General features: G+C 32.7%; 1 protein-coding gene across 3 annotated transcripts in view; it reads right to left on the bottom strand.

The window, feature by feature from the left end:
• SLF1 (SMC5-SMC6 complex localization factor 1) overlaps positions 1 to 27197 on the bottom strand; it is a 54751-nt gene that overhangs the window by 9768 nt on the left and 17786 nt on the right. For 2 of the 3 annotated variants that reach the window (XM_010949567.3, XM_074360356.1), the window contains exons 6-15: positions 24857 to 25000; positions 22613 to 22759; positions 21571 to 21714; positions 20597 to 20719; positions 18881 to 18934; positions 18242 to 18400; positions 17274 to 17437; positions 13070 to 13201; positions 12291 to 12456; positions 5829 to 5976 (exon numbers count right to left, since the gene is read on the bottom strand). In XM_010949567.3, coding sequence (XP_010947869.1) covers positions 5829 to 5976; positions 12291 to 12456; positions 13070 to 13201; positions 17274 to 17437; positions 18242 to 18400; positions 18881 to 18934; positions 20597 to 20719; positions 21571 to 21714; positions 22613 to 22759; positions 24857 to 25000 — 1381 coding nt within the window. The remainder of the gene's footprint in view (positions 1 to 5828; positions 5977 to 12290; positions 12457 to 13069; positions 13202 to 17273; positions 17438 to 18241; positions 18401 to 18880; positions 18935 to 20596; positions 20720 to 21570; positions 21715 to 22612; positions 22760 to 24856; positions 25001 to 27197) is intronic. The other variant, XM_074360357.1, reaches the window with a different exon arrangement.

The following is a 27197-nucleotide window of genomic DNA, read 5'->3' as shown; positions in this document are numbered from 1 at the left end:
TCCTACACATTGGTAGGAATGTAGCTTGGTGCAGCCATTATGGAAAACAGCATGGAGATTCCTCAAAAGAATAAAAATAGACTTACCATATGATCCAGTAATCCCACTCCTAGGCATATATCCAGAGGGAACCTTAATTCAAAAAGATACATGCACCCCAATGTTCACAGCAGCACTATTTACAATAGCCAAGACATGGAAACAACCTGAATGTCCATCAACAGATAACTGGATAAAGAAGCTGTAGTATATTTATACAATGGAATACTACTCAGCCATAAAAAATAATAAAATGCCATTTGCAGCAATATGGATGGCCCTGGAGATTGTCATTCTTAGTGAAGTAAGCCAGAAAGAGAAAGAAAAATACTATATGATATCACTTGTATGTGGAATCTAAAAAAAAAAAAAAGACAAACTTATTTACAAAACAGAAACAGGCTCACAGACACAGAAAACAAATGTATAGTTACCAGGCGGGGAAGGGGGTGGGAAGGAATAAATTGGGAGTTTGAGATTTGTAGATATTAATATATATAAAGTAGATAAACAAGTTTTTATTATATAGCACAGAGAACTATATTCAATATCTTGTAGTAACTTATGGTGAAAAAAATATGAAAATGAATAAGTGTGTTCTTATATAACTGAAGCATTGTGCTGTACACCAGAAACTGACATAACATTGTAAACTGACTATACTTAAAACAACAAAAAAAAAAAACCCCAAACAAACAAAAAGCCCAGAGGGCAAGGCTAAGGAAAAAAAAAAAAAATTAGCTGACCCAACACAGAAACAGTGGCCAACCTGGAAAGAAAGAAAGTGCCTAAAGAGACCTGAGGTTCCTGCTTCTGCCATATGGGCAGATGACTCCAGTCAGATGTTAAATAGATTCACCTAGCTCCACACAAACATGATGGCTGAATTCAAATAATCCTTCTCAAATATGGCCTCAACAGAAATACAATTTGTAAGAATTGGAAATGAGAAGGGAGTTATTTACAACTTTTTGTTACAATCAACTACTTACAACCTACTAGGCTGCTAGTATTATCTGGATACTATGCAAGCAGTAAACTAAAGGATGATCATCAAAAGATCTTTTGAACACTAAATCTCTAAAGGGTATCTATCACCACAGAGTTTACTACAACCAACTGATTTCTTCACATATCACCTCCAAGCAGAGGGAAAAGCAAAGCAGAAATAACTTTTACTGTACAGTTCAAAAGCTATGATCCCACAGTGGAACCTCCAAATGGAGTTATTAATCTAGAAAGAACATTTGGTAGGTTTAAAGAAATGGAAAATACAAACCACGAAAGATCCATATATGACCAGGTAAACACTTGAAAGGAATGATGAAAGATGAACAAGAGAAGTTAAGAAACTTAACCCCTGGACTGTAAGATCTTTAACAGCAGGATCATTTTTGTTGCCCTCACAGCTTATAGGTCAGTAGCTTGCACAGAATAAACTTTAGTATTTGACAGATGAATGAATGAATGAATGGAGGATAGCAGTAACTACAGAGAGTCAAGCCAGGATGATCTTTTTAAAAAAGTTACTCAGATTCATGCCACTCCCTTTTAAAAAAAGGCTTCCAACTCCTAAACAAGGCTTAGAAGTTCCTACTTAGCCTCCTCTACTACTTCTTTGGCTTTATTCTGGCCATTCTTCTCCTTGCTGCTTGCCATCAGCCAGGCATCAGAAGATTTCAAACAGGCCCAACTCTTTCCTATCTCTGTTTTAGTAAATGTTGTGCCTATGACTGGAGCACACTTCCCTGACTCTGCCCAACCCCTACTTAGCCTTCAGGTTTTGCTTTATATGACTACTCTGTATAAATTAAGTTCATCCATCTCAACATCTAGTTTTTCTTATTTGGAGCACTTAACAGTTTAAAATGATGTCTTTAAATTTACTTAATTATAGTCTGCCTCTCCCACCGAAAGTGCCCAAAAGGCAAGGATTACGTTTTGTTTCCCTCCCCTACTGTAGAGGAAGTGTTTAGCTCAATGCCTGGTAGAATGCTGATACATTTTGTTGAATAAATGAAGACAATATGAACATTTTGACTGGATGATTAGCAAAATTATAAAACATTATATTTATGGAAGAAGTTTGAAACATGGAGAGGGATTAGAATAGAGATTTAAAAACAGAAGCTAATAAAGATTTGAAAAATTTTTCAGAAAAAGATAATGATGTAGCCTAAGAAGGGCAAAGGAAGCTTTAGTAAAGCTCTCTAAAGATGAGAAAAATATTATAGTAGACCTTGATGACATGTTTACTTCCCAGTGAAAACAGGAGAAAAATAAGTTGAAGTGAGGGGTTGGCAAAGGATGTTTTGCTGCTTATTTTTATGAATAAAGTTTTACTGGAACACAGCCACACTGCTTTACGTGTTGTGTATCACTGCTTTCTCACTACAGCAGCGCAGCTGAGTAGCTGGGACAGAGACTGCAGAGCCTGTAAAGCCAAAAATACTATCTCTTATTTTATCAAAAAACATTTGTCAACCCTTAGTTTAAGCCAATACATCAGGAATTCCGATTAGGCATAAAAAAGAAATTTCAGATCACTTGATCCTAAAATAGAAAAAGGGGTAAGAAAACTGTTCAAAGTATTCAGAAACAAGAGAGAGTGGCATCTATGTGGGATTGATGGACATGAGATCCGATGGAAAGAAGAAAGAATTTTACTTTTCTATTGATACATCTTCTGCCATCATTTCCTACAAAACAATAACTATTTTACTAAACTAAAATTAATTCAATAGATCTGATTCTGAGTAGTATCATAGTATGTATTTTACACTTTCGGATTACAAAAAAAAACAAAACATCCAGTTTGCCATAAATAAGAAAGTGGACTTGTATCTTCAACTGGAAGTTATATAAGAGCCAAATTATAACATCCTTACTAATGACTTAGGAAAAGCTAAAAATAGTTTAACTGAGCTTAAGAATAATGCAAAGGTATGTTTAAAAAAAAGAAAAACAAAACAACAGGGAATATCGCACAAAGAAAAAGAAACGGTTCTCTAACAAAATGGCAACAAAAAGGACATTATTAAGACATCCGGTTCACTTGTAGGGATAAGTGTATTATTCCACAAGCTCCATAATAAATATTTTAATTTTGCATATTAGCTGTAGAAAAGTTACTGCTCTCTTAAGGGTAAATTGTTCACTTGATTTCTGTCTCTTGACAAAGGGTTAAAATCAAGATGTACTAATAAAAATTTAGGAAGATACGAATTTGAACCATTTTTAGAAATGTATGTTAAATTTTTAAAACTGCCTATCTACGGCCTAATTGGAAATCTAAGAAACTAATTGTGTGTGCTTTGAGAAGGGAAAGGAAAGGCTTAAACACACATTTCAAGTGGGGATATAGTTTAAATCTCCTGTAGTTTTAAATATTAGTGATCAAACATATTGAGGGCAAAGTAATCACTCAGTCTGTCGACAGGATTATAATGGTAACATTAAAGTCTACTTTTAGCTTAAGTCAGTCACAAGTTCAAACTTGTGTTTAAATTTGTCATGTGAAAACTGGGAGTAACAGTGAATAATAATGCTTTGCCTTAAAGTGAAGGGACATTCAGAATATGAGTAAAGAAAACATGAAAGCTGATGTGTAACATATAGTAGAATCCTGCTAATACCAGGCTCATTATTTCATGCATTTGGCTAAACCATAAGGTAAGTTATATTCCCTAGAGGTAACCAATACACACTGGAAACAACACATATAAATATATTGATAGTCTCTAAAGCTACTGATAATCCTATCCTGGGTCCCCAAACTCAGAGGTTTCATTATGGAATGAAAACAGGGAATTCTTTCAGCTTAGTTCTCATGCTAGCAAGTAATGCCAGAATACTGCTGTTTCTAAAATGGAAAAAAGAAAAAAAAAGAAAAACTATCTAGTAGGAATGGTGGGAAAGAAATGATAAGAAAGGGTTTGAAGGAAGATTGAATTTGAGCTAAGAAATGTTAAAAAGTCATGCAACAAAGGACAGCTACTCCACAAAAGGAACAGTAATCACCCCTCAGCTCACTGAAAAAGAAAGAGAAAAAAAGGACATAAAATGCTTTAGATAAAAATCTTCTAACTTCAGTAGTATAAAAAGAGACCTCTCTTTGCAGAGGGCATCATGGAGTAAATCCTGAACCCAGTAATAGCCTGGATTCCTATTCTAGAATCTCTCTTCAAAGTATTAAAGTGATTGACAGCATATTCAAGAACTTTCTCTTTTATATAAAACCAACATGTAATAAAACACATGTGTAACAAAATTGAATACTTACTTAGCAGTCTAAAATATTTTTAAGTATATAAAAATCATCTTTTATATTTGAGAGCCACAAAAGGTTCATTTGGTTTAAAATATGTTTATTTTAGGAATTTAGGAAGGAATGAAGAAAGAAACAGAAAGAAAAAGGTTTATGTTCACTAAACTGGCTTTTGAGTGTAAAAACGTACAGAAGTGTCAATAACACTGTAACAGCTTTGTATGGGGACAGATGGTTACTAGACTTATGGTGGTGATCATTTCCTAATGTATGTAAATGTCAAATCATGTAGTACATCTAAAATGAACATAATATTGTACATCAACTACATTAAAAAAAAAAAAAAGAAAAAGAATGTATACATAAAATCTTACAGAAGCCTCTCTTACTCTGGAGACCCAAAAGAGTTAGGTAGAACCTTTCATAACATAAGCACATGAAAAGGAGTTTTGTCATCATATTGCTTAAATAATATTCCTACCCCTTACTTTAGAGGAAGCTTTAAAATTAGATAATGGGGGAGGAAGAGTGAGAAAATTATACATATGAATTACTAATTATACATACATACTACTATTACATATAAACTACATATAATGCTAATCTAATTCATTATTCATTAGATCACCAGACTCAATAGAAAAGAAGTAGTAGCAGCTTTTTGTTACAGTAAGAAAAATTATATTGCAACAGGTACATGGGGAAAATGTTCTAACCAGTTATATAGCGCAAGTTAATATAAGTGGCTATATAACATAGTAAGTATTCTGAGCCAATGAATTTCATTTTTTAATACTGTTAAGTATTCATGCAGGAAAAGACCTGGAAACTGTCCATATGGCACAGACAACATTAGCAACAGATCGTGCTTTCTGCTCAAGTTGAATGATTAGAAGTATTAAAGATATAGAAAATAGTTTTCACCATGTGAGATTCTAAAACAAAACATAAAAAAGCAAATCTATGTCTCCAATGAAGAGAATAAACTGATTTTAAATTTGCCTAGTTAAATATTTACTTTCATAGGATGGCTTAATTTTAATTTTTAATTGTAGGATTAAGGAAAACGTTAATAACATTATATACAAATACATAATTATTTACAGGTACTATTTTCTGTATTATTGAATTTTTGTGAAATCATCAAAATATCTTTGAATAATAAATGTGTGTGGGGAGCAAGGCTCATGTAACACTTAGAGGAAAATAGGAATACAAAATTCCATATACAGTGTGAGCTCAACTATGTAAAAATGCTTAGAAATACTAGAAAGGAAAATATTAAAAACTTAACAGTGGTTATGCATGTGAGAACATTCATTCCAGGTAATTTTTACTTTCCTCTTTATACTGCCTATATATGTGATGGTGTGTATAAACACACACACATACACTGTATGAGTAACTGTTTTAGGGAAAGCTTTAATATAAACATATGCTAAAGATTACAGAATACTGAAAGGAAACTCAAAACTAAGTCCCACAATGGGTCTAATAAAAAACATAACACAGACACACTTACCATCACAGGAAAGGGAAACATAATTTCCTAAGTCATCAGACATGTGTCGCATCACATTTCTACCCATCTTAAGACCAAGAAAGATCCAATAATCTATTGCTGCTCCAAGAATTCCAGCCAATAAGTAAGCTAGTTCATGTTTGAAGACCTAACATTGAGATGGAAAAAGTATTACTAAAACATATTGAAGTATATTATTTCTATCAGTGTTTATTTTCAATGCTTATTGGGGCAAAACATAGCTATTTAAAAACACAGGGTATGCTAAGGCTAAAAGAATTTAAGAACGCTAGCAAACTAACTCCCCTCTTTCCATTCTCTTCATCTCCTTCCTCCTTGCCCCCTTCCTCCCAGGATCTACATCTAATCTAGATCTCTATCTACATGACAAAACAGTTTATAAAACATATTTTCCAGGACTTACATATGGATAGCTTAACACAAACTTAAAATAATTTTGTCCAATGTGCTTTAGTCATGTACTAATTCCATTAAAACAATGAGGAAGTACTTGGCTTCTGTGATTTCTGTAAACAAGAACGTCTGCGACTATAAAACCCCTACTGTTTATACATGACATTAACTTTTACATTGTCTTAAGTGGCATTTCCCAGAAAAAGACTTGAAAAATATAATAAAAGCAAAGATGATGTTACTTTGTTGTAAAAACTCGATTGATTCAAATTTTAATTATTAAATTCTATCGAATACCCTTACCTAACTTAAAGATGTATGGAGATCAGTTTTAAAAGTATATTGCTTTACATTATCATTTCTATATTGAACACATCATTATTAAACTCTAATATAGCAAGACATACACAAACCTTACAATAAGCATGCTTTACACTAGTGTTTAAAAATATCTTTCTAATTCAAAAACTATGAAGATGAAGAGGTGTGAAAATAATATTTCTAAACACCTTTGATTAAACATAAACACTTTTTCACAGTGACATTAAAACTAGTTGAAATGCCTGTATTTTTGGTGTTTGTTGTCTAGGTGTGTTGGATGCGTGAAAAAAATCACTAACTTAACAGTTGGGTAGAAGACATGTGAAAAGGTTTTAATAAATGTTATGGTATCCAAACAGATTATAACTGCTATGTTCTGCCACCATACTACACCTAATGTGAGATTAGTGACAGAGAAATCTCTAGCACTTTGAACCCTCAGTGACTATAGTGACTATTATTTCTCCTTTAGCAGACAAGGTTCTTATAGGTATAGACAGTATTTCATTAAGGCATCATTTCTTATAAGAAGCAATTAGTTAAAAAACGATTTCAGAACCGAAGTGCTATTTTTGGATTGTTGCACAAACAAGGACAAATGGTCCAGCAGCACATACATGAGGCCTGCTGAAACAGTGTTTATTGAGGGAAAACCCACAGAGATAGGATCCTTAGCAGGTGTGCAGATTCCTTGTTGCCCTACTAGACTGTTGGGCAGCAAACTATATTCTGACAGGGGTGGACATTAGAATCTTGGAGAGAGACTCTGAAGAATAGGACCAAGGGGATTTTAAGCGGCATGATTAAGGAAGCACTGCTCTTCTTCTGACATGATCAGGGCCCTTGCCTGCAGCCCTTCTCCTGCCTTGATTAGAGGGCTGGGTTTAAGACTTGTAGTTGCAGTTGTGTGGCATGGGAAGGAGCAGCAGGACTGGCCACATCAGCAGGCTGGGGAAGTATCTACACCTCCCTCGGACCCTGGCAGGCTCCAAGCCTTGCAGCTGAACAGAAATGACTCCTTTAAGTGGTGGGTCTTAGCCAGTCTTCAACCAACTTTGCAAAGAATGGAGTTGGCTTCCTCCAAAGCCAAAACGTAGATGATCACTCTGAACAATTTTACTTCTCATGGTTCAAGTTATCAAGAGAACATAAAATACAACAGTGATAATCTATCTGAACTAGCAAACTCATCTTGTCAAGATCCATGCCACAGAACGTCTCTTCCGACATAATGTATACCTGAATATCAGCAACAACACTACTTACAGAGAAAGCAAGAGACTACTAAATTTTAATTTCTCATAAGTATTCCCCCATCTCAAGGGTAGAGTACATCAGAGTCACTTCAGATCTCTGGTCCTAAGACTCTGGATAGGGAAGAAGAGATTAGCCTACAGAGCTAAGCCTCATATGAACTGCAATCCAGCACTGCATTGATTAAAAATAACAAAATCAACCAGCTGACACTTAACCTTTTTCCTTATACAAATATCTAATATACATGTACCTGAAAATCACAAATGAATATCAATATTGTTTACTATTCAATTTACCTTAAAATTACTGTTATTCAACAGTTAGAGACAGGTAGGTCTTGCAGTACTTGCAAGGAAAGACTTTAGCACAGCAAGAAAGATGCTACTAAAGTTATTCTTATCTGTGCGTCATTGGCTGAACATACCTACAATATACCACATAACCATCATAGAAAATTTTTATATAAAAAGATACTTTCAAATCAGGTTCTTGGATCCTTTTATACTACTTTCTTATAACCATAGGACCAAGACTCTGCTATGGTCTGTACTCACTGTAGCTATAACAGTGTGTAAACAATGCTACTACTTCTAGCATAGTGGATATTTATGCTTTGGAAGTGGATTAATAGGAAAATGGCAAATAAACCATCAGAAGAGAAAAGCTGTCTTGGAATACTGATGTCTGCTAAAGCTGAAAGAACACAACATGAATACCCTAAGAATTAACAAAGAGACGAAAGAGATACGATCTGTACATCTATTTACCTTAGAACTTCTTTCTAAAATGTTAGTCTATTATGAGACATTCTGCCAATATAGTTCTTTATTATCTACCAGAACAAGTAATCTCCAATTAATAAACTTGGTCATGTTCCAAAAATTGACCAGTATAAAATGCCTAACAAATTTGAATCTTGGCTTTCTGATTCCCAGTTAGGGCTTTCCAAAATATCCCACAGCAATAGATGACAAACTGCTTCTCTAGTCCCTCTGGCAGAAAAATGCAAACATAACATACATATCGTGCCTTTTCCTACTTTACACAGTGGCATGTGAAATAAAAGAGAGAGAGTATGATATAGTGAAAACTTGGCCTCTAGCCAAGATTTTCCCTAAGAAGCTGTCACACCTTGAATAAGTTTCTTATACTCTTTAGCTTCAACATCCTTATCTACAAATACAAACTAGCTATAATTTCTACCTATAATTGTGGGGTATGGTTAAATAGCATTTGAGGATATCACAAAGAAAAGTAGGACTAACCACCAAGCTTAGTAAAATGTGTACCTCCCTCCATAACCTTGACACATCCCACCTCTGCTCTTTGCCAAGGAAAGCCCAAAGCTTTCCCAGATTATGACAATGAAATTCATTGCCATTGTGTCACTCTGCAATACTTTCTGACTGACATTATGACAAAACAATATTAGCATAAACTGAGGACTTCTGTTTAGCTAATGACTTAAATTGAATGCTTCAACTAAGCAAATCAAGATACAAATGCTTTACAGTACAGAAAATGATGTCTGTGAGCATGCATGGAATTCCTGAAATTGGAAACTGCCAAAAAGATTTAATTAAGTACAATAATGAATTCTAGGAGATAAAGTACCACAAAAAAACAGTTTATATGAATTTAAGCAATTCAAATGTTAAATAAAATATTAATTTGCAAAGTTCAAAACCAGTTCTCATATTACAACTGATGCTACAATTTACTATATACTGCTTTACAGATATGTTTAATTTAATTATAAATCTGAACAAAAATCTCCAAGTTAAATATGTATAAATCTGTTACTATTTACACCAGTATTTCCTGAGTAAATTCTTAGCTGTGGCAATTCTTTGATGATTTAGTAAAACTATGGAAACGTCAATCATTGTTTTCAATTATAAATGAGCAATTTCATAAGGATAAAAAAGAAATGTTCCTTAATGAGGAAATATTTTCTATCCTTAATGATTCTATTGTCTAAACAGTACAAAAAAAGCATATGATAATTAATAAGAATTTTGTTAGTTTTAGCTTAGTAGTCTAGTTAGACCCAGAAACAATCTTCTCTTTTCAATGCCAATTTAAAAGGGGGGGGGGGCCCTGAAAAGATTTTTTTTTTTTAAGAATGCCTCAGACATTCCCTAAATAGAATTTTTAAAAACCAGTAAGGGCTTCTGTTTCTAATAATGGAGGCGTCGTTAATTCAGATAAACTCTTTTATAGAAGAAAACCCAAAATGTTGAATAAAGTATGTAAAACATCTTCTGTAAAGTTATGAGGAATTGCTCAGCCAAGATCTAGGAGAAGGTAAAAACCAAGTGAGGCATTCAAAGCTAGCTGACTCTGCCCTAAGGATATTTGCTAATCCCAGAGAAAGAGCTGATACACAGAAGTGTGGTTTTTTGGAGCCAAGGGGAAAAAGGAGCAAAAAAGTCATAGCCCAAAGTCTAATGCCCAATGAGCTGACACCCTGCAGGGCTTCAATCTGAAAGTGAGCATGAATGAGAAGCAAAACTACAAGCTAATTGTAGCCCTGTACTTCACTTGGACTACCCAGGAACCCTCGAATCTGGCAACGGAAATTCTCTCTGGAGAAAGATATTCTGTCTTGGCCACAAACTGTTTCTAAAAATAATTTTTCAAATGCAATTTATGGCACATAGTCAACCATAACTAACTCATAAGAGAATATAAAAGATGTATGAGAAGGAAACAGTAGAAACAACAAATAGACTCACAAAAACTTCAAATATGGAATAATCAGACACAGACTATAAAATAACTATTACTGTCATGTTCAAAGACAAAAGAAAGCTTTAAATATTTTGTAGGAAACCAGAAACCATAAAAATATATCATAGTAATCTGGAAGAAAAAGAAGTCTAAAATTGGAAAAAATACAAAAGTTAAAAATGCAAAGGCCATATTTAACATATTAGACATAGCTGTAAAGAGACTAGTGAACTTGAAATTGGATGAAAAAACACTATCCAGAATGCTCCAAGTGTAGAAAAAATGGAAAATATAGATGAGAGGGTAAAAGGCACAGAGGATACAAAGAGGGGGTATAACGTAAGTTTAATTGGAATTTAAAAAGTAGAGGATGGAAATGGATAAAAGAAAATAAATTAGAAGAGAACTTAGTTAGGAATTTTCCCTAAGCTTGAGAGACTTTCTGGCCATTTGACACCAGAGGTCCCTACCCAACTACTATATTTACTATTGCAAAGAAAATATTACTGAGCTAGCACTTACGATGGTATATCAGTCATTAAAACAAGGTATCACTATATATAAAGCAGAAAATGTTACAAAAGTACAAAGTAAATTCCCAAGGTAGATGATGAAACGAGCCTACAATTCAGAAGAGTTGATTAGAACTATTAAGCTTGACCTAATAAGTGCTATAGAACAATGTAAAATAACAGAGAAAACACATCTTGACCTTTAATCTCACATGTGGTCAAAAAGAGTTGAGTTAATTTCAGAAAGCAGAAATCTTTTGGAGCTTATTTTTCAACTATAATTTACTATTAGACATTAACAACAAAAGCATAGACAAACAATATCCATTAACAAAAACCAATTCGTCTAGAAGTTTTAAAACACTTTTTAAAAATTATTCTTAGATCAGAGGATTCGTAATTGACAGTAAAAAAAAAAAAATCCTAGATTAAAGTACCAAAACTTGCACAATGAATCTCAAGTTGTATTCAAAAGGCAATTTATATTAAATGTATATATAGAAATTAAGACTAAAAGGAAAAAAGATTCAAACATTCAAGAAGATAGGGTAAAAATTTTTTTTTAAATGAGCAGAAACTAATGATATAACACAAAATAGACAATAAGGCTCCCAAAAGATTGTTTTGAAAAGGAGTAAAGTGACTAATACTTATTATGCATCTAAAACAAGGAAAAGTATTTTGCTATGCACTTTACATATTTTACTGCATTTAATCTTCTCAATTACCCTTCAGATAGATAATATACTAAAATCACTGTATGCTAAATTTCTGATGACAAGCAAAACCTACTTATGAAGAAATAGTTCAGGAAATAACTCTTAACATCCAGAAAGGTAGTTTTAAAAACAAGTAGAACATTTTATTAGTAGTACACCAAAAAGTTGTACGGATTCACTCAATTTTTAAGATCACAAGTTCCTTAAGAACTGAAATGTACAAAACCAAAAAGTCTAAAATGATAAGTAACTATAGATGTCTCAGCAGTGATGTCAAGTAACTGTCCAAATGTGGATGCAGCACTACATCCAAATGTGAGATGATGAAACTAGCCTCCGAGAACCTTTTACCTTAAAATTAGATAAACTAAATAGAAAATGATATATTTGGGTACATGTTAATGCTTTTTAAGTATTCAAAAAATAAAGGGAAGAAAAAAGATGCATAATTCAAAGAAGTACTTTTTTCATAGGCCAATATTCATTTGTAAATTAATCCTACTTACATCATTAGACTTGCATTTTTCCTTGTGAGAATATATAGTCCACTCCAAAAGCATATTTACTGGTTTGGTCAAAAGCCCAGAGGTCTCACTTCCTGACCAAAAGATTTCAAGAAGAACTGCCTTTCCTGTTTTTTTCAGACTCTGAAAATCTGACCAGTCATACAATCTAATAAAAATATGAATGAAAAGTTTACCTTTATGCCAATCTGACCACTAAAGTTATTAATCATAATATCCATTAATTTGATCAGTATAGTTATTAGGTGTAATATCTTATCATAAAACAAAAAATTCTAACAATTCCTGAATATAAAAAGGTTATAAATAAAAATTATAATATATGATTATAATACAGAACAAAATTTTTAAAAAGGCCTCAGTTCAACATAATCACCAAGAAGTAAACAGTAATTCAACTGCATGTTTTAGAGAATATGCAAAACTTACGGATATTACAGATTCAGTGTTAAAACCTGGTATAGGCTTTTTACTTAAGTATTCAATTCTAAAGAATTCAAAAATATGTAAATTATGATAAATAAAATCAGTCTTATCTCTCCAAATAGGGAAGTTAGTGAAAAACAAAAATGTGAAGAACTAAGGAAACAAAAAGAGCATACAAACTTTTACTATCACTGAAGGACTGAATCTAGACATGTTTTTAAAATAAATCTACTTTAAATTAGAAAATCAAATGATTTTTTAGAAATATGTATATAAATAATTAGAAAAATGATGCATAAAATATATTTTAAAGTTTTTTGGTAACTAAAACTTACTTTTGACTCAGATGTCGCACTTCACTTTCAACTAAATTAAAGAAAAATTTGAGCAGTGTCAGGTGGAGCACCTTAGAGCCAATAATATTTTCTGAAATTTGATGACAGAAACTTTCATTGAAAAGGCAAGACCTGGAAAACATAAACCCAACAATCTATAGCATGCAAGCAACTCACTGAGTTAATTTGTGAGCAAAGTTTTTTCAGACTGTTATAATTTTAATAAAGTTTGCTTCAACAAAATATAAAGCAAATTCAACAAGGTTTTATTAATGTTTTCTTCCTTTAAAAAGTAAACTCTGTCAAATGTCCCATGACAGTTAATTTAATAATACATATCTAATTTCTCTATCATTTAATGAGTGTAATGTTTAACAACCATCTCGTATTCTCCCTTTGTACTTTGTATTTCACTGAAAATAAAAAAATTATGAATTAAACCCTTTTGATTCAGATGACCAGTTACACTGTCAATTTATAATACTCTCCAAATCGTTCTCTTACTCAAGATTATTTTCTTTTTCGTTATTTAGTAAAATGAAGGTCATTTAGGGCTATTTTTAAAAGTTTTAAAAATTCAGTATTTATTTTCTTTCCATCTTCTACAGCAGTCCTGTCCAATAGAACTTTCTGTGATGATAATGTCCTACTGAATATGTGAAATGTTGCTTGTGCAATGGAGGCGTTGAAGTTTTAATTATTTAATTCAAAAAGACACCTGCACCCCAATGTTCATAGCAGCACTATTTACAGTAGCCAAACATGTAAACAACCTTAATGTCCCTCGACAGATGACTGGATAAAGAAGATGTGGTATATTTATACAATGGAATACTACTCAGCCAGAAAAAAATGATAAAACAATGCCATTTGCAGCAACATAGATGGCCCTGGAGATTGTCATTCTAAGTGAAGTAAGCCAGAAAGAGAAAGAAAAATACCATATGAGATCGCTCATATGTGGAATCTAAAAAACAAACAAACAAACAAAGCATAAATACAAAACAGAAACAGACTCATGGACATAGAATACAAACTTGTGGTTGCCAGTGGGGAGGAGGGTGGGAAGGGACAGACTCGGAGTTTGAGATTTGTAGATAATACTGACAGGTATATATAGAATAAACAAGTTTATACTGCATAGCACAGGGAAATATATTCAAGATCTTGTAGTAGCTCACGGTGAAAAAGAATATGAAAATGAATATATGTATATTCATGTATGGCTGAAAAATTGTGCTGTACACCAGATATTGACACAACATTGTAAACTGACTATAACTCAATAAATAAATAAATAAATAAATAAATAAATAAATAAATAAATTTAAATATACTTATATGTGGCTAGTGGCCACTGGGTTGGACTGCATAATTCTATAGCATTTGTTTGAAGAAAACATAAGATTACTCAGAACTCCAGGACTAAGAGAGATAGTCTAGGCAACAATATTCATTACAATCTTCTTTCAAATTTATTGTCAATTATATCAATGATGTACTTGTAACTTTGTAACTCTGTCTCCACCTTCTTTTTGAATACCATATCCTCAGATTAGTAATGGTCCTTAACAGCTATTAAATTTAACAATTCATTTAATACTAAGAGCTGTTCTAAAAGATTCTCCATGACCATATAGTTATTCAGTCTATCTGAAAACTGCCAGAGATAGATATTATAGTATCTTTCTTTTTCTAAGAACATGTATTATGGTATATTTCAAAGATACATTCAAAAGTAGACTGGTATTACCCTGCTCATCTCTATTCCTACCACTTCTCTAGGTATCTACCCCCAGACTCCTAACAGACCCAATTATTTTACAGTTAAATCTGGGTATCTGTTTATTAAAAAGTCTACTATTAAGCTGTCTGAATTCCATCTCTAGAGGCATCAATTAATTCATCCAAACATTTATTAAGCACTTATTAGGTTCCAGCCATTTTAAGCACTGAAGTTGGAGATGTTTAACACTGAGGATTTACTCTCAGAGAAAATCAGAGCTTGCATGCACTGTTGGGTGGGAATGCAAATTGGTGTAGCTGCTATGGAAAACAGTATGGAGATTCCCCAAAAATTAAGAATAGAACTACCGTTCAGATCTGGCTATCCCATTTCTGGGCACTTATCCAAAGAATACAAAAACACTAATTCCAAAAGAAATATGCTCCCCTGTTTATCACAGCATTATTTACACTAGTCAAAATATGCAGACAAACTTAAGTGCCCATCAATGAGTGAATGAAGATGTCTCATTCACACTCTCACACATACACACACAATGGAATACTACTCAGTCATAAAAAGAAAAATATTGCCGTATGTGACATGGATGGACCTTTAAAGTATTGTGTTAAGTGAAATAGGTTAGATGAAGAAAGACATGTATCCTTATTTCACTTTTATGTGGAATAAAAAAACAAGCAAGCAAAAGACAGAAATAAATGAGCACACCAGACCAAACCAAAAGAAATACATAGATACGCATAAGAGTAGTGGTTACCAGAGGGGGAGGGGTTGGGGGGAGGTGGAGAGAAGGGATCAACTGTATGGTGACAGACGGAACTCAATTTTTGGTGGTGAGTACCCTGTAGGTATGCAAAAGTAGAAATACAATGTTCTACATATGAAACTTATATAATGTTGCAAACCAATGTTACCACAATAAAAAATAAATAAAAAAAAAAAAGCCAGAGGCTGACTTAAGTGACAAAAGTAACTAACAGAAAGGAAAGGGCAAGAGATAAAAAGTGGCAACTGACTTGCATTTTAAAGGATAATTAGGAGTTGGCCAGGTATTTGGAGGGTTGCAGGAATGGAGATTTATATAGGCAAAGAAAACATAAGGACAAAGGGACAGGAAATGAAAAATAGTTCAGCCAATGGGCATATTTGGGAAGATGATGAAGGTGAGAATGGAGACATACATAGAGGCTAAATCATGAAGGGTCTTATGTGTTTTGCTAAGGAATTTAAACCGTTTCCTATAGGTGAAGTGATTGTCAGTGAAGGATTTTTATCCGGGAAATGACAAGATCACTTTGGAAAGAGTGTATGGGGGTACTTTGGAAGATAAAGGAAAAAAGCAGAGTAAAGATCAATAAAGCAGGTATTACAACAGTTTACATAAGAAGCAATGAAGGCTTTTAAATAAAGGCAATGACAGTGAAACAAGAAACATACTTGGAAATTAGGAAGAATGCCAGCTATGTAAACCATGTATCATCACATCCTATACCTATGCTGGGCTAGTACTGTGTTAGAACTATGTTTACATCTCAGTCACCTTCAAAAGTGCAGGAACTGTTACATTATATTTATCTTTTCTTTTAATCTCTGAAACACAGCACAATGCCTGGCTCCCAGTAGATACTCAATAAACATTTTCTGAAAAAATAAATAAATGCATACCAGCTAGCTGATGAGCTTGCTTCAAATATAACACAACCAAGATGGTAGGTAAATCCTTATGATCTCAAAGAGGCAACCAAATATCTAGCCTTTGCCTGGCTAGTCAAGTATCCTTTCTCTTACTATGGACCCTCCTAAAACTGAACATTTGGGATAAAAAGAAAGTACTTCCTAGACAAAGGAGGGCTATCAGATACAGACAGCTATCAGAGAAGAAATGGAAAAATGGTTAGTTCTGTTTGAGAAAGAAGCAGAAATAGGAGGGATTTCTGAAGAGATTAACATATGGAAGACAAAGGAAGGATCTAGGCAGATGACAGCATGTGCAGAGGCATGAAAGAGATGACATATTTAGGAAACATTAAGTTCAGTTTCAAAATTCAAATTTCTAGCAGAAAAAATATAACAGAAACACTAAAACAGATAATGTACACAGTTACAAATGTTTATACTGTTGATGACCAAAATCTGATGATATTCATATCCCGTAAGTTTTTCTTAATTTTTAAAACATGCAAACACATTTTGTTAGAAAATAAAAACAATGATTTAATTAGTTTTATTTCCTCTGAGTTCATTTCATATATTCATTAAACTTTTTTTAAAAATAAATTGACTAACATGACCAATTTAGACTTGGCCTTTGCAATAAATAACAACACACAAACAAACCAAACATACAACACACAATTTTTTCTAAAAAGAAATGTACTTCTTTCATCAGTATCTAAAAAATGTGTAGCAGAACAATGACAATATGAAATTTAGCATCCAACATGTGAAATTCCTTACCTGATAAGCACTTCTATTAGAGACCATGCCCCTTTCATACAAGTTGGACACTGAAACAACTCTAAGTAATATCTTGACATGGCTGGGGACTTCCAAGGAGGGTGGAGGTGAAGAAGAGCTGACAATATATGAAAGTATCGACCAGAAAACGTATCTATGTTATCCTATTATTTAAAAATAAACAAACAAATAAAAGACTATAGCTAAAAATATAGTTTCACCAGCTGATTTAGTTTAAAACTGTAATAACCCAGACCTATCTTCCTTGGCAAGAATATGTGTTTGGACAAAGGAGAACAGATGGAAGCATGATATTTAGCTAATTAAATACTGCAACTGAGAAAGAGGCACTCTCTAAATATGCATCTACATATTAGATAATCCTAGCTATTGAGTCAAATTTATATGAACTGTCCATTTTACTTCTCATGATCACAGTGAGATTAATTGTTCCCAAATGTGACCTGAAATGAACTAACGGTTACAAACTTTATATGCAATATTCTTACCTATCACTAACATCAGTTTGACATAGCTTAAACTTGTTGTTTCTTCAAATTGGCAATATGATGAAGAATATGACTGGAAAGCTACCTTTGAAAAGCTGTCCCTATTGGTTTTCACAGTTTAAGGATATGTTCACTGTCTATACATACCATGAATAACAATGATTGTCAATGTACTAAACAAGTAATTTACTAAATGATATTCTAGACCCTTGAAGTATGATTTTTATGTTAGATACTTTTTTCTCAGAATTTTTTCTGTGGCAGTAAAGTAAGTTAAAGCATTCAGCGTTAATATCTAGTATAGAGTCTAAAAACAGAAAAGAAATGATAAAAAATGGGTGCCACATTTCCTACTAAAATGAGGGGAAGGAATAATGGAGAGAGAAAATAAACTATACTTACACCAAATGAGAAATGTTCATACTTTAACATTCTTTGAACATGTAAGACTGCTCTTACCTGTAGAATGTTCTCTAGAAGAGCATGAAGAAGGCATACAGGAGGGATATAATGTGCTTGCAAGGAGGAAAGTTCCTCAATTGCTTCTTTAAAAAACTGTCCTTCAATGAGGCTTTCAATTAAATTTAATACACCTCGGGGAAATTCAGCATTTTTAACCTAAGAAAGGAAAGATTCTATGACTCAAAACTGTAAAATTCTGAGATAAAATCCTGGATTAGTAAGGAGCCTTAACTTCCTCATATGTAAAATGAACTATCAATCCGTACCCTCACTACTTCAGAGTTGCTATGTGGTTCAAAAAGGATGATTTATAGGAATGTGTTTCACAACAATAAAATTGCACTGCAAAACATATATATTATTGTTTTATTTATTATTTCCTGTCCCCTTATATAGTAAGGGAAAATACTACCTCTAAAATTATCAATTTTTACTACTGTATAGAATTTTTTTTGGAATTTTGATAGAATACTATTTTTCTTTTTCATTTCTGATTAGAGAAACTACATTTCAAATTTGATGGGAAGTTTTGTCTTGCAAACGACACATTCCTCTATATCAAAATAACTAAAAATAATAAAACATAGAGCTTACTTATTGCCCCCATCACCATCCTACTCACTCCAAATCCCTTACCTCAACATTGTATACTGGTTGTTTATCTATTCTAATGCAGCTGTATCTTATAGCCTACAAAACAGAAACCATTAATTAAAATTAAACATTTTTAGGTTGAAAAATTCATTTCAGCTTACAAAGCATAAAACCTTGGCCAAACTTACAAAATAGATTTAGGAAGACATTAATAGCTATAACTGATCTGACTCTCATGTTTACTCAGACTAGTGACCTCCAACATTTTGGGGTAATATTACTCTTATGGATATGAACATTCTCTATTTTCTCCTTCTAAATTAAAATAACTTAAAAGGTAAAGTCATATTCACTTTGAAGACCTGAAGAGGTCCATTATCCTGAGTATTTTAATAATTAGAATATAAATGGAGAGAACATTTTGTATAAAACTCCATGAGGGAACAAAGTGTAGTCATGTTTTGCATACAATCACATATAAAATCTGCCTCTATTGTAAAACACCTATAATTTTATATTTGCTTAAAAAAATGATACTGGAAAAATATTTGCAACAAACATAAAAAGAGATAATATCCTAATTATATAGAGTTCTAGAAGCAATGGTATAAAACAATCTAATGGAAAAATAAAGAATATCAACAAGCAATTGGCAGAGGAATAAATACACAAATGGCAAGTGAAGATAAAACATACTCAAACTTGCTACTAACAAGAAATATAAATTAAAACAATGATAAAGCTTTGGCTTCCACTTAGGATGTAGCAAGCTGAAAAGAGGCATACTACATTATGAACAAGAAAAAACTGGAAAATCTACAAAATCTTAATTTTACCTGAACCCATCAGACAGCAGAGATCTTAGTGCAACAAACTATACAGAAATATGAAGCAAGACAGGAGCCTTCAACGACATGGGACATTAGCAATGATTTATCTGAGACAGAGCATGGTCGGAAGTGGAGGACTCCATTACATGTGGGTAAGGAAATTCCAACTTAAATGTTTCACCATTTGCTTAAGGCCAAATATGGGTCAGCATGAGAGAACAGAACCCACTGGGAATCAATAAAATGAGGGGAGTTTGTACTCTATGGCACGGATCTTCTCCATGGACCTCACTGGGTGCTCATGCAAATAAAAAGACAGGGTGAGAGACTAAAAAACGTCTCCCTTGCAGTGAAGGCTGAGAGGAGGTGAACAGCGGTGCTGTGGGAAAGGCCGCAAACCCAGTCACCCTCAGGACACATGAGAACCCATAATCTGCCGGATTAGGGAACAGGAAAAAAAAATCCTTTAACCCTAAAGAGGGGCAGGAAGAGATCTTAATCACAGATCATTAGCGATCCCTTATTACTGGGGCAGGGCAAGAACACTGACAAAGCCCTTCTCCAAAATCCAGGGCTTCAAAGACTTCCTCAGACATAGGCTTAAATCAGACAACAGAAACACGGATCCTCCAGACCCTCATCCTCCAATAGGAGGTTAGCAAGCATTCAGCAACAAGTTACAGCAGTTTATAAAACATAATTTATCCATGACATCACTGAGGTATAAGTAGCAGAGAATTCAGCAATTTACTAAACATCCAAATACACTAATTGCTATTCATAAAAAATTAATGGACTAAGATTATTTATTTTAAGATACATTAAACATAATAATGAGTCATTTTATTATTATTTTTATTATTATTATACATTGGTTACACTACAGAAGGATAGAAAACTACAAAATTTTTAGTATATCAAGTTCTACCTGAGCTCTATATATGTGTTTCCTTAAGGCATTTTTCACATCAACAATATCCACATCTGTCCGGATATCCTTGGTTTTTGATTCTTTGGCATGATCAGCAAAAACAGAAATCTTCATTTCTTTCTGCAGACACACAAAAGTAGTTTAGACAATGTACCAAAGAGTGTCAACACAAATGGTAAGTATCACAATATAATACAAGAACACATTCATGCAGTGTTAACCACGGCAAAGATCCTTTTAATTATATTATATAAAGATTACACATTAAGATAATTAAAAAGCAAATGTTTTAATTGGAAACTCTGACCTGATATTTACATGTGTACTTTCTTAAGTACTTTTCATTTTAACCTGTTCTGAATCTTTCTTGGAACCTCTATCTTACTTTTCTTTTTCTTTTTTCTTGTTGCCATGTTCACAACATGATTATTTACTTACCTTCTTTATTTTTCTGAAGACTCCTCTGTATGTATATATATATATATATATAAACATGCTATGGTTTATACTGTAAAATAAAGTTACACTCTAGAAAAACTAACTCAAGAAAGATCCTGTTTAAAAGACAAGCTACCTTATTAGTAATGATCTGTACTATATCACAGGTAAGCAAGAGAAAAAGTAAAATTCCAATTAGAATGTACTACTCAAATTACATATACATGTATTTTTCATTTTAAGAATTTTAGCCTCTTTTGTCAGTAACTTTCTTTTTTGTCAGGCAAAATATATTTGAATATCCAGATTATTAATTCAAATTGTGTACACATGTAAAAATACTTTCATTGTGAACCAAAGTTAATTATAACATTAATTATGAATATTACAGCAGATCAAGAAGATTCTTTACATAAGATGTGCAGGTTATATTTAACACAGCAAGCAATAACAAATCAGATTATGTATATAGATGACACTATGGAGGAGCCAGAAAAAATAAAAATCATTTAGCTTAGCTTACAAAGTTTTACCTGATCTCTATAAATGTGCTTTCTTAAGGTACTTTTGTCGTGTCTGATGTCCTTCCTGGTATCTCTTTCTTTCTCTTTTTTGCGTTTTTTCCTCAAAGTATAACTCCTATGATGAACATCTTCATCCTTTTTCTTAATTTCCTTCTACACATATTTAGACCACAATAAAAAAAAAATCTCAATATGAAAGATGTATGCTACAAAATCCAAATAAATTCAAGTGTCTGACTTATAACACATTAAAAAAAACATAACAGTTATATACAACAGGAAATCTCATCCACTAGAATGGGGATACATTAGTAAAATATTTTGGAAAACAGCTGGTCATTACCTAGTACAGTTGAACATAGACAGTCCTAATGACCCAGAAATTCTCCTAGGGATGATATCCTAGGATACACACAAGGAATATATCTGAAGCTAGAGGAACTCTTGAACATGTGCATCAAGAGCCATGTAAGAAAATGTTCACACTGTTCATGGAAAAAATGCTTGTAATTGCAAAAATTAACCAATCCATCAAAAGCAAACCAACAAAAAGAAACCCAAATACTTATCAATAGTACAATGGATAAAATATACAATTATGAAAAAATGAAATATTATATACTAGCAAAAAAGTCACAGAAGACGATAAATACCACAAACTACAAAAGTTCACTAATAGGCAAAACTAAACAATATATTGTTAAGGGATACATACATAGCTGGCAAAACTATAGTGAAAAACAAGAAAATAATTAAAACAAATTCCAAGATAGAGGTTAACTCTGGAGAAGAGGAAGAAAAGGGGATGCAGCTGGAAATGACACATAGCAAGGTCTTAAAAAACTAAGAATACTCTATTTCTTAACCTAGATGGTGAGTACATAGCACTTATTTTTGTATCCTTTCAAAAATTATACACAAATGCTTCATAAATGTTTATAATTTACATATAATACATATAAATAAGTAACAATTTCATAAAATGCTGTATTTAGTAAATTTAGAATAGTGTAAAATGTAAATAAATTATTTTTAATTTGGAAGGTCTTACCTGATTTCCACATGGGTGCCTTCCTAAGGCATGTCTCATTTTAACCAATTTCAAATCTTTACTAGAATCTCTGAATTTTTCTTTTCTGTGATGTTCAGTAAAAGTAGAACTAATACTAACATCTTCATCATAATTTTTCATTTCCTTCTGCATGTTAGTGAAAATACTTTGGTTAAACCATAGAGTAACCATAGCCTCAATACAACCAATGCAAGTCACAACAGAAAAACTGCACCAGGAAGGTAGATTTTATAAAATAGACACATGATATCAAATATAATATTGTTAACTTAATCTTCCTTGGAATGTCCGCTTTTTTGCTGTCATAAGATTAGTGAAAGCTAATTTGGTTATCTTCATTATTTTTCCAAATTTTGTGAAAATAATTTAGGCCATGCATTAAATAGAGTCTTGTCATTAGATGCATCAAAAGAAACATCTCAGAAAAATCTTTGTATAAGATATAGGTATAGTAATATCAAACAGAGTAAGAAGTATTACTAACCATATTGTTATTCATTAGACTAAGTAATTAATTTTAAAAAACTAGAAATTGTTACCTGAATTTTAGAAGTCAGGATGTTTACAGATTTTTTTAAACTTTTTTTTCAGTAGAGATACAACTGATGTACAATGTAAATTACAGGTATAAAATACAGCGATTCACAATTTTCAAAGGTTATACTCAACTTATAGTTATTATAAACCACTGGCTACAGTCCCTGTGCTATACAATATATCCTTAAAGTTTATTTATTTTATGCAGAAGTTTGTACCTCCTAATCCCCTATCCCTTTACTGCTCTTTCCCGTCTCTATCCCCACAGTTAACCACTAGCTCCTCTTCACATCTGTGAGTCTGTTTCCTTTTTGTTATATTGACTAGTTTATTTTTTAGACTCCACATATAAATATCAAACAGCACTTGCCTTTCTCTGTCTGACTTATTTCACTTAGCTTCCTTCCAATTCCATCCATATTGTTACAAATGCAAAACTTCATCCTTTTTAATGGCTGAGTAGTCTTCTATTGCATATTAAACACCATATATTCTTCATTCATTTGTTGATGGACACTTAGGTTGCTTCCATTATCTTAGCAACTGTGAATAATGCTGCTAGGAACATTGGGGTGCATGAATCTTTCAAATCAGTGTTTTGGGGGTTTTTTGGAGATATACTCAGGAGTGGAATTGCTGGGTCACATGGTAGTTCTACTTTTAGTTTTTTGAGAAACTACCATAGTGTTTTCCACAGTAGCTACACCAATTTTACATTCTCACCAACAGTGTATGAGGGTTCCCTTTTCTCTACATCCTCGCCAACATTTGTTATTTGTGGTCTTTTTCATGACAGCTAGTATGACAGGTGTGAGGTGATAACTCATAGTGGTTTTAATTTGCATTTCTCTGATGATTAAGAATGTTAAGCATCTTTTATATGCTTGTTGACCAGGCATAAGGTTTTTATTTTTATGTCGAGTTATATGAGCTGTTTATATATTTTAGATATTAACACCGTATCAGTCATATCATTTGCTAATATTTCTCCCATTCAGAAGATTGCCTTTTTGTTTTGTCAATGGGTTTCTTTGCTGTGCAAAACCTTTTAAGTCTAATCAGGTTCCATCTGTTTATTTTTGCTTTTCTTTCTTTTGCTTTAGGACGTAGATTCAAAAAGAAAAATACTGCTAGAAATTATATCAAAGAGCATTATGCCAACCTGAGTTTTATGGTTTCAGGTCTTAATTTTGAGTTTACTTCTGTATATGGTGTGGAGAAATGTTCTAATCTCATTGTTTTACATGTAGCTGCCTGGTTTTCCTAGCACCACTCGAAGAAACTGTCTTTCCCCACTGATGTAGGTGGAGTGTAAAACTCCCCTACTATTATTATGTTACTGTCAATTTCTTCCTTTATGTCTGTTACTATTTGCTTTATGTATTTAGGTACTCCTTTTCTGCATGCATATATACTTACAATTGTTTTATCTTCTTCTTGGATTGATTCCTTGATCATTATATACTGCCTTCCTTTGTCTCTTGTAACAGTCTTTATTTCAATAAGAGTTTCAAAACAGAGACATTAGGCAATATCTTAATATGCTGAAATTATAGACTATACTACACAGAGCTGGGTTCAAATACCAGCTCTGTGATTCCAAAATCCATGTTATTTCCACCAAATATTGTCCCTCAAACAATTCTATAAGAAAAATCAGAAAAAACGTTAGTCTATAAAGTTTACCTGGGTTCTGCACATGGTCTCTTTTAAGGCACCTTTCATTTCAAGAAATCCTGTATCTTTCCTGAAATCTTTGTTTTTTTCTTGATTGCTATGGTTTTTCCAAGCAGAATTAGTCTGGGAATCTTCATCATTCTGAATTTCTTTCTGTATGTATGTAAAAATAGTTTAGGCAATCAATTAAGTATAATTTCAATATTATATACTTTATTTGTATCCAACTTTATACCTCCAAAATATTTTGGTAGTGAAACGGGTAAAATGCACTCTTTTAAATCAAAGGTTATTAAGCAGTAGTAAATTCTTCCTAGGAAAAAATCACTACAACAGAGGCCCTGAATAATAAATAATACTAATAATAATGTATTTCAAGAAAAGCTAATGCTTTGTTGGTCTAGTAACAATCAACCCTTTTTATGAATAATCATGAATAAAAATATTTTATCTAGTCCTTAACCAAATTATAGTTACAATCTAGATAAAAAAATTTCTGATTATACATCATTTCTCAGAGTATTTTCCAGCTTTTTACTAATAAGACTTCTCATTTGCAACTCCATCAAACAGAGAGGAACAGAGGCTAATAGCTGAATTCAAAGCTCTTATTTTACTTGAGTATAAATAAGCAATTATCTTCCTCTAACTCTATCTCAAACATTTATTTCTGTTGCCAAGAAATCCAAACTGAATTCATAAAGCACCTGTCAATAATAATTTTAAGAATAATTGGATATGTACTTATAATTCTAGAAGTTTAGTAAGTAAAGAATTGGGAGTAAAGATGAGGTCAAGATAGCTCCCTAAAATGTAGCTATGAAAGGGTATTGAGACAGTCACTATCTTTACATAAAGAGACTGGAGAATCACTGTTCTCCTAGGGAACGATTATGGTATAGCCAAAATGTGCTGAGGCCTATGGTGTGATCTTTAGTTCCCTTTCACTTGTACTGGGATTCCTATATAGATGTGAGGCTCATATCCTGCAACCAGAGAACAATTCCTGACAGTAGTTGATTAAATTTCTTCACTTAGTCAGAAAAGTGAAACTGAAAACTAAGAAAAATGAAGACTTTTCTTCTTTCCTATTACTGGCATCAAAGAAAGAATTACTCTGAATGTACAAACAACTTCTGTTAGGGACAACTTGAAGGGGGATAAACTGAGTTTCTGGGTTTCAATTTCACATGGATGAGAAAGAGGATAAATCCTCAGGCTTAGATCATTAGGAAATGTCTAAAATATAGGATGATTTAATCCCATATAGATTCCACTTAAAGGATATATATGCAAAAGAACATAACATTATCATTAGCAACTAGGCAAGATCATGCTATTTTCTAATCCTGAATATACTTACTTAAGCATCCATTTCAGATGCTATATGTTGATCTGTAAATTAGAATGTATGATTCACGTATCCTATAGAAGCTAATTAAAAATCATAACCTGATAAATTATGACATTTATAAAACTTTAAAAATAATCTATGTTCTATAGAGCTAAACAAATGATCAACAAGCCATAATTGTTCCCAAGCCATTAATACTTTCTCCAACTGGCTACTCTTACAAAAAATATACGCATTACTTATCTGTATTCATTTCTTATTCCTCATTTTATAAATATTTTAGTGCCAACTATGTAGGCACTAAATATGGCAGTGTTAGGTGTTTGTCTCCTAGATGATCTAGGAAAAGAGAGCCATGTTTAATCTCTTTTGTATAGTATAATGCTATGTTCCAAACAGATGACCAAAAGCCTACTTATTTAGTAAACTACTCTATTATCCAGGATAGGGCAACACAGTGTGGCAATGACAGTTTGCCCTGGCTTTTGATTCACATGTTTGACTTTGCTTTCTGTCTTAGAATAGGTATGAATATGCTTTAGTCTCCAGGTCTTACTCCTTGATTCAATCATTACATTTGCCATAAAACTTGAATGAATTCACGAGACTGGTGGAGAGCCAGAGAAGTCAAGCAAATAGAACAAGCATCTTTTGAGTGCTTTATGTGGCTCTTAACTAGTATTGATACTGATTTTTAAATGGTACCTCATAATCCAAGATTGACTACTAGTAGGACATGATAATCTTTACAGCATGAAGTATTTTTAACTATCCAGAAAGAAACCAGGTGAGTTTCTTTCTTTCTAGTTTCAAGGAAACTTAATACCCACAATGAGAAAAGCAAGGGGAGACTTGAGAGAAGCCTTAAAATTCACTGAGTGCTTGGTCTTAAATATTTGGTCTGACATATGATAGTTGTAAGATCATGGGAAAATTATTTAACCCAATTATATCTCATTTCACTAACTGTAGAGTGGGGCTATATTACATACCACA

This window comes from Camelus bactrianus, chromosome 3 (genome assembly GCF_048773025.1).
Source record: "Camelus bactrianus isolate YW-2024 breed Bactrian camel chromosome 3, ASM4877302v1, whole genome shotgun sequence".
Taxonomy (NCBI): domain Eukaryota; kingdom Metazoa; phylum Chordata; class Mammalia; order Artiodactyla; family Camelidae; genus Camelus; species Camelus bactrianus.
This window is presented reverse-complemented; position numbering and strand designations above follow the sequence as displayed.